We start from the raw sequence: 8,688 nt of genomic DNA on the forward strand, positions 1-8,688 counted from the left end.
TGATAACTAGTGACAACACCTGATCAAAGATACACAATGTTTTCTTTAGAGGGACATACAAACAACAACATCATTATCATCTATATATCTAGAACAGAGTTACAAATGACAAATATAATATTGGCATATAAGAGAAGCGCTTGCATTCAAACGACAACCATCCAGTACTTGTGCAATCATCTAGCAAATTCTATGCTCATTGCAGCCACCCTCCTAAGGCTGTTGTAACCATTGGTTTCACCTGTGAAATGCTCTGATGTGTCTGCAGATGAACTTGCTGACAATGACAATGAACTAATACTTGTAAGTACCCCACGGTGTTGTCGTACTTGTTTTTCTATTCGTCTTAATTCCTCTGCAATCCTGCTCATTGTTGGTCTACTCTCACTAGTCATTGCTAAGCACTGGCATGCCAGCCTTGCTAGATCACTTATCAATCTCATGTTATCCTCATGCAATATTTCTGTGTCTATGAGCTCAAGAAACAGACCTTCCTTCATGGCCTCTTGAAATACTGATGCGAGGCTAACCTTTTGATTAGATAATGGTGTTCGGCGAGTTAAAAGCTCAAGAAGAACGACACCAAAGCTGTACACGTCACTCTTGTCAGTGAGCTCAAACTTCAGCAGGTACTCTGGATCTAGATAGCCAATTGTACCTTTCACCACGTCATTGTGTCCATCAGCTGCCCTAATTTTGGAGCACCCAAAATCAGAAATCTTCGCAATAAAATTGTTGCTAAGGAGTATGTTGGTGGACTTGACATCTCCGTGTAAGATAGGGTGATCCAGTGAATGTAGATATGAAAATGCTTCAGCAGATTCGGCAGCAACTTTTAGGCGGATCTCCAGTGGTCTGATGGATGGATCATTTTGGCTGTGGAATAGATAGTGCAAAGTCTTATTGGGCACAAATTCGTACACAAGAAATGGAACTTCAAACTGTAGACAGCAACCAAGAAGCTTGACAATGTTTTCATGGTTGACTTGAGAAAGTATGAGCAGCTCCTGTGTAAATTCTGTCCTACTATTCTCATCAAATCCCTTGCACTTCTTGATCGCAACAGGGTTGCTCACTTGATCAAGATTATACCCTTTAAAAACAATACCCTGACCTCCTTCACCAATGATTGATGTCTTGTCAAAGCCTTTGGTAGCCAACTCAATTTCATCTCGGTCATATAGCTTAAATGAAATGTTGTTCTCTATGTTCATCATATCTGTTAACAACTGGCCTCCATGTAGATGAAAATACTCTCCTCTCTTCTTCATGATGTCTTGCCTTTTCATTCGTTGTTTGTACTTGATCCATTCTATCCCAAGCAAACTCATTAGAGCGAGCAAAATAGTGGCACAAATTCCTGGCAAGAAGAAGTTCAAAACGTTCAACGCAACTATATATCATGAGGAATTAGCCCATGACATATTCAAATGAATCAATAAGTAACACAAAAAAATGTACTGATCTATGTTGGTACGAACAAGATATTCAAAATTTGTTCAAATGTATCTAAATATTGCAAGATCGAAAGTTTTGTGTGTACCAATTGCTAGCCCTCTGTCGCATTGTCCATTGTAGGCATTGCCTCTTGTACCAAACGGGCAAGTACAATTATAGCCTCCAACTTTATTCATGCATTTTCCGTGGCAAGGGTACTTATTTGGTTCCTTGCACTCATCGATATCTGCAGCAAAATACCAGTGACATTAAGAAATGGAAATTAGTGATGCTTAGTTAGAAAACTGTACAATTTAATGGACTGCAAATATCAAATTCATGTCTCCCGTCGTCTCTGTAATACAGACAGGATTACAGGAAGCCATGGAGAACAAATTTTAGAATTATTTAGACGATTTTCTTTGTTTTATTCCGTCAGATTATAATAATAAACACTGACTATCAGTATACACATGTATGTTATGTTTTGAGGCGTACATGTTTGAATTAAATTCCAGAAGGTCTAGGAACAAGCTTGTGTACAAATAGTGTGTGAGTACGTGAACTGCCTAGAACTATATTTTTTTTAGTTTTAACAATCTACAGATGAGAATTCAGAAAATTATGCTTGGGAAGCATTCCTGTACTACAGCTTATAACATGAAGGCACATGACTGATGTATATGAATAATTTAAGGTATACTAAGGCCATTCACAGTGCGTCACCAAGTTTTGGTGTTCTTCCCATGCCACATAGACCAAGAACGGTATTAGCCACTTGTTCCACAGTGCAAACTCCTCAGGACCATGTACAAGTAACTTGCAGTGGGTCCCACCAATACTACTTTTACACTTTTCCCATTGTACTTTTCCCTCTCCTCTCTCTTCTCTCCCCTCTCTTCCTTTACCCACCGATGAGCCGGCGGAGACAGAGGTTGCGAAGGTCGGCGAAGCGGTGGCTCAAGCGGAGGTTGCGGAGGGGATCCGGTGGCGTCGGCTCATCGAGGCGCAGCGGCGGCGGCGCCGTGGCCTTCCACGGCGGCGCGGCGGTGGGGCCACGCCGATGCTCGGATCTCACCATCTCCCCAGATCCGGTGGCGTCAGCGGGGCCACGGCGCGGCGGCGGCGGCGCCGTGGCCTTCCACGGCGGTGCGGGGGCGGGGCGGGCCGGCCGGGCGGCGGATCGAGGGATCGACCTCGGACGGCGGCGGCATGTCGGTGCTGGGCGCCTGACCTGGAGCGGGGGACGGCGTCGGCGGGCGTCAGCGTCGGCGGAGGCGTCGGGCGGCTGCGCCGTGGCCTGAGCGGCGACGGAGTCGGGAGCTCGGGTGGCTGTGCTTGCTTTTCCAACTCTCTCTCTCTCTCCTCTTCCAAGATGCGCACGTGCATTTGACAGGCTTTTCAGCCCAAGAACGGGTAGGCAAGTTTGGCTACTCGGTCTTCACTTTGCTACACTTGTGTATGATGTGGCACAGAATATGCTGTTCTTCCCTTTGAGGCTGAATGCCACATAGGAGCATTGTGAATGGCCTAATAACTCTTAGCAATCCAAAGCCATGGCTGAGTGATGAAAATGAAATAAAACATCATTTTACACTATAAAATTCAAAAACAATAATCTGAAAGTTGTCCATAAACTTTAGCGCTATATATTATTCATCCTTCAACTTTCCAAATAATTTAATTTACACTGCTCGGCAGAGAACCAAACTAGTTTTGACTCAGGGTGTGTTTTTATTTCACGCTAAAATTGAAAGTTTGATTGAAATTGGAACGATGTGACGGAAAAGTTGGAAGTTTGTGTATGTAGAAAATGTTTGATGTGATGGAAAAGTTGGAAGTGAAGAAAAAATTGGGAACTAAACCAGGCCTTACCTAGAACTTAGAGCAAGTTTAATAGTATAGCCATCTATAACTCCAAATCATCTACAGTCAATTTAATAGCCAATTTATACAATAGTTACATATAAATATAACACTATTAATACATGGTCTCACTTACCATGCACATATTGCGTCTTAGAGTTCATACTATAGCTAGCTACAAATCGATAGCTCGCTGCTCTTATCTCACCTATTTCATCTCATCGATATGTGTTTATATCTAACTTATATTCTCTTTCATTGTACCTGCTCTTTGATGGAACTCCAACTAGGAAATGGTGGGTCCCACATGCTGCCATTGAGCAATGAGCAGGACATGGCTATGTCAATGGATGGCAATTGGTCGAGTCAGGTACTCGGGTATGGGTGGAGCAGAAACACACCTGACCAATCCCGGAAAATATCAACTGGTGGAAACCAAAATATTTTAATTTTTTGAACTTTTTAATTTCTTTAATTTTAAAAATAAACATTTCAAAAATTTATTTTTAGAATCTGAATATTTTGGCCACACCAGACGTGCCAGCGTGGTAAAATAATACTGACACGCCACACACAGCGCGCATGACTGTTTTGTCTTGCTACATTGGCCAAATAATGCTACCACACTAGTCAGATCGGCGTGACCAAATAACGTTGTCATGTTAGTCAGGTCGACGTGACAATATTGTTTTGTCACGCCAGTCCGGCTGACGTGGCCAAAAGATTCAGATCTTGAAAATAAGTTTTGAAATGGTTTATTTTTAAAATTAAAAATTAAAATAGTTCAAAAAATAAATAAAATTTCAGAAACCAAAACTATCCCGTATTCATGAGTAACCCAGTGGGTTTTTAATAACGTGAGTAATATCTCTATAGATAGATACTCAAAAGAGCAACACAATTAACAAGCTAGCAAAATTATCACTTCAACTTTCAAGTTGCCAACAATCGACACAACATTTAACAACTTTATCAAAGTTCAACATTTCAATCATCTTGCTTCACTCTGCAGTTTTCACCTTCAAGCAGCACTGATCCAAAAATAATTCAGTAATATCATCACATACTACAGTCATCCAAAAGTAGTTGTTATATCCTAAATAGTGTGCACTAATCTTACAAAGCAGCTAGGTTGTGCCCACTTGATTCGCGGGTCGGGTATTGGTTGCTCGGGGCAAAATATAAAACCTTGCTGCACCCACTAGGTTTTCGGGTATTTGGTCAGATATGCCCATAGGTGAAAAAATTAGTTGCTCAAAAATTAACTTGCCAAAACCGTATTATTTTCACGCCAAATTAACTTGCTCAAAAATGCATGGAAGGATGGGATTGTATGCAAGATCACCTTGGCAGCTGTCGGGATCATCTGATTTCAGGTAAGGATTTCCGTGGAATCCTTTGGAGCAGTTACAGATGTAGCCTGGTCCGTTGAGCGAGTTGAAGCAATCGCTGTGCGTGCTGATGCAGCTGTAATTGGCCTGATGCCGTGCTTCCTCACATGTCTTGTTCCCGATGGCCCAATCCATGCGCAGCGGAGCCTGCCCACCATAATAATCATAGAACGCTGAAGAGGTAGAGTAGTTCTTGGAGAAGTTGAATCTGGATGACTCAACAAGTGCTGCATAGCTACAACGACTAAAGTTGTAGATCTCTGTCATGTTGAAGCGCGAGTCAAACGAAACCTGGAAGTACTGGAGCCCCTTGGGGATGGTCATTTGGCAGCAACCTATCCCGGAGCAGGCACCGTCAGTGATGCTTGAATAGTCACCTTGCCGGCATGTGGCCACGCACCCAGTTGTTAAATTGCCGGCTGCATCCAGATCGTCGATGTATGCAAGTGTTCGGCAACCGATGACCGTGAACATGTTGCCAAGATCGGCTAATCTGTATGGTGTATCTGTTAAGTCTAACGACCAACCTATAATATTGTCGTTGTCCATGTCATGTAAACTGTCGTTGTAGCAGTAATTGGATATATCCATCCTCATGCGAACCCAACCTTCTAGCAGCGAGATGTTGAGCAGCTCCACATCGTAGAAATACAGCTTGCCATCTGTGGTGTTGCATGTGAGGTTGAAGCCGGACAAGGCACAGGCAGGTTCAAGGCCAAACGGGTAAGGGATCTCTATGCCGCTGCAATTTCTCTCGCAGTTGGGCGGCAGATCACCTGCCAATACCACTAAGCAGAGCCATGGTAGAATGGCAAGTATGTTGAATGGAGATATATATATGGACGATTTGAGTTTAATGATCGGTGTTGTGTTCTAGGCCTTGATTTTTGCATCACCTAGCTATGTGAGCAAGTAACTCTGAGTTAAGATATATAGCAGTGGCCACTTCTTCCATAGACGTAGGAGGAGATACGATCTTGTACTCCTGTCAAAATTATTTTAATTTTACAAATCCAGCCTTGACTTGGACTTGTTCTGAGTCTTCGTCTTCACATAGGGACAGCTTAGCGCCTGGAGTCGATATTCCTATTTGTGATCTAGACACAACTGTAATAATATCTTTTCTGAATTGCACACCCAGCATGTTGTCACTGGTGGAGAAATGCTTTTTAGTTACGGTTCGCAACCCCCTATAGTCCCGGTTTGAAAACCGGGACTACCAATCCGGAACTAAAGATCGCTATCTTTAGTCCTGGTTCAAATACCCGGGACTAAAAATAGATCTTTAGTCCCGGTTAGTAACACCAACCGGGACTAAAGAGAGGGGACCTACACCAACCGGGACTAAAGAGAGGGTTGCGGCAGTGAGATGATCCCCTTTTTCTTTTTTTTTCTTTTTTATTTTCTCCCAAATCAAGTGGGATACATATCCCAAATCAAACCCCCAATCCACAAATCGAAGTAACATCTCAAATTTACATCAGAAATCAAAGTTACTTATACACACAAATAAATACATCACAAATCAAATACATCACAATATCCTAAGAAATTACTCAAATACATCACAGATCCAAACAATGAATCATAAATTTGTAACTTCTCAGTCAAATACATCTCAGTGAATCATCGCAAATTAAAAAAAAAAGAATGCCGCTGCCGCCGCCGGTCGCCACGAACGACGGGCGCGGCCCCGCCGCCCGCCGCGCCGGCCGCCTGCCGCCCGCCGCCGCGCGCGGCACCGCCGCCCGCCGCCCTCCGCCGGGCGCCGCCCCGTCGGCCCTGTCGCCGGGCGGCCCGCCGGATGGGAAGGGGAGGCCGGCCGGGAAGGGGAGGAGGAAGGGGAGAGAAGGGGGAGGAGAGGAGGAAGGGGAGGAGTTGGAGAAGAGAGTTAGAGATAGATCTGAGGAGAGGGGTGAGATTCTATATGTTAAGTTGTAACTGTGAAGGAGAGGATAAGGGATAGGGATTATATACTACGTGTTTAATTTTAGTCCCGGTTGATACTATCAACCGGGACTAAAGATCATCTTCATCTTTAGTCCCGGTTGGTAGTACCAACCGTGATTAAAGTGGTGATCGACTAAAGATGATAGTCCCGGTTGGTGTTACCAACCGAGACTAAAGATCAAAATTTTTATAACCGGGACTAAAAATAATCTTTACTCCCGGTTCTTTTTGGATCCGGGACTATTGTGAATTTTGCCGGACCGATCAAAGATGGTTTCTCCACCAGTGTGTTGTCATGTTGTACTAACATCGATGCATACACATATATATATGGTTATAATATATGTGGACAAAAATCTTAAACATTGATAAGAACTGCCTAATCGAACAGCCAAAAAAGTAATTAATGTGTGCTGGAGAGATTAGATCATAATTTGAGGTATTCAGATAACCTCCAGCAAAATGAAAGATTGGCCACAAGCCCACAATATCGATATTGCTTCATTTGTGGTTCCGTCGATTTATGTATATACTACCTTTGTTCTTTTTTATCTGGCGTGCTAGAATTAATCTATGCCGTTCATACGTTTGAAATTATAAAAAATTCATTTACGAAAAGCTCAAAAGCGTCAAGCTCACGTCTTGAACGCTCTAAAAAGTCAAAAGCGTCCATCACAAATCTATTATCTATCTATCTATTATATACTAAAAGTCCATTAAACTTTCTACAAACGCTCCTAAACCGCCATGTGGCATCCTATAAACGCTCCTAAGCCACCACGTGGCACACTAATAAATTAAATAAAATCTTTAAAGAAAAACAAACATCTAACTGTTGATTTTCATTAAATTTAGTGGACTCATTATTAGTAACCGTTAGATTTATGGGGCAATTGCATCCGTGCCCCTACTTTCAAAGCCAATTGCTATTTTACCCCTACTTTTTAGGGTTTGCAGTTTTACCCTCACTTTTTTAATCTGAATCAGCCGTGTACCCCTACTTCTAACAGCCGGTTTTAACGGTGTTAGTTGTAGAAAACATGACGTTTATACCCTTAGTGGTTATTGCATTTTTGCCCTCATTTTTTTTAGCTTTGCGTGATTTTGCCCCTATTTTGTGTTTTCAGCTTGTGTGATGAGTATTTCGACCAAATATGAACGGCAATTACAAAATTTGATCAAAGTTTGAATAAAATTTCGACAGCATTTACAAAATTTAACCAAAATGCGCTGGTCGATGCCGTGCTGCTTGAAGGAGGAGTACTCCAGCACTGTCGCGTCGGTGATGGCTAAATTGGCGCCCTTGCTGAAGTCCGCGTCGTCCGCCTTCGACGCCGGCGGCAGTGGCAGCCCTACCGCCGGCCACTCGCTGCCTCTCGTCGTCTCCCTCGACGTGTGACAGGTGTTCAAGCCGTAGTGGGAGCGGAAGAGAAGAGGAGACATGAGTAAAAAATCAACAGGAGTTACATTACTCGATCGAGCTGTTGTTTGTTTCCTCCTCCTTGATTTACCTCTGTCGCAACGAATCAGCTAGCATCTTCAAAAAAAAGAAAAAAAAAACTTTGATCGAGCGCTTGGTCCGCCATTTTCCAAAGCTCATCGACGCGGACCGCAACCTTCATGCCGGTGCAGCAAAACCGCGCGGGGAGGACCTGGGAGCAAGGGATGGGGAGGAGGGCGGCGTCGACGTCGAGTAAGATGGGATCGTAGCCGGCTGCCCGGCTGCGTAGTAGTGCGAGGAGGGCGCGGTCAGGGGAGGCGGAGGCGGACGACGACGATGACGCCGCCTCGGCGTGGAAGCCAGCAGCCACTGAAGGAGCAGCTGCCGCCATGGCAACGGAGCCAGGCCAGTGAGGCACCTGCCCGCCCTCGTCGCCGCGTCGAAGCCCCGAGGCCGCCGCCGTCGCCCTCACGACCTCGCCACGGCCGCCGCCGCTGCATGCACGCCCTCGCTGCCGCCCTCCCTCGCCACAGCCGCCACCACGCCGCGCGCACGCCCTCGCCGCCGCCGCCGCGCGCAAGCCCTCGCTGCCGCCGCCGATAG

The 8,688-nt window shown here is 44.6% G+C and overlaps 1 protein-coding gene across 1 annotated transcript; it reads right to left on the minus strand.

The window, feature by feature from the left end:
- Window positions 1-176: 176 nt before the first annotated feature.
- On the minus strand, window positions 177-8,476 carry LOC127770806 (wall-associated receptor kinase 2-like). Its single transcript, XM_052296602.1, has 4 exons — window positions 8,206-8,476; window positions 4,649-5,470; window positions 1,544-1,684; window positions 177-1,360 (listed from the first exon to the last, which is right to left on the minus strand). The coding sequence occupies exons 1-4, from the start codon at window positions 8,474-8,476 to the stop codon at window positions 177-179; spliced, it is 2,418 nt and encodes an 805-aa protein (XP_052152562.1).
- Window positions 8,477-8,688: the final 212 nt, after the last annotated feature.

This window comes from Oryza glaberrima, chromosome 4 (assembly GCF_000147395.1).
Source record: "Oryza glaberrima chromosome 4, OglaRS2, whole genome shotgun sequence".
NCBI classification, from domain to species: domain Eukaryota; kingdom Viridiplantae; phylum Streptophyta; class Magnoliopsida; order Poales; family Poaceae; genus Oryza; species Oryza glaberrima.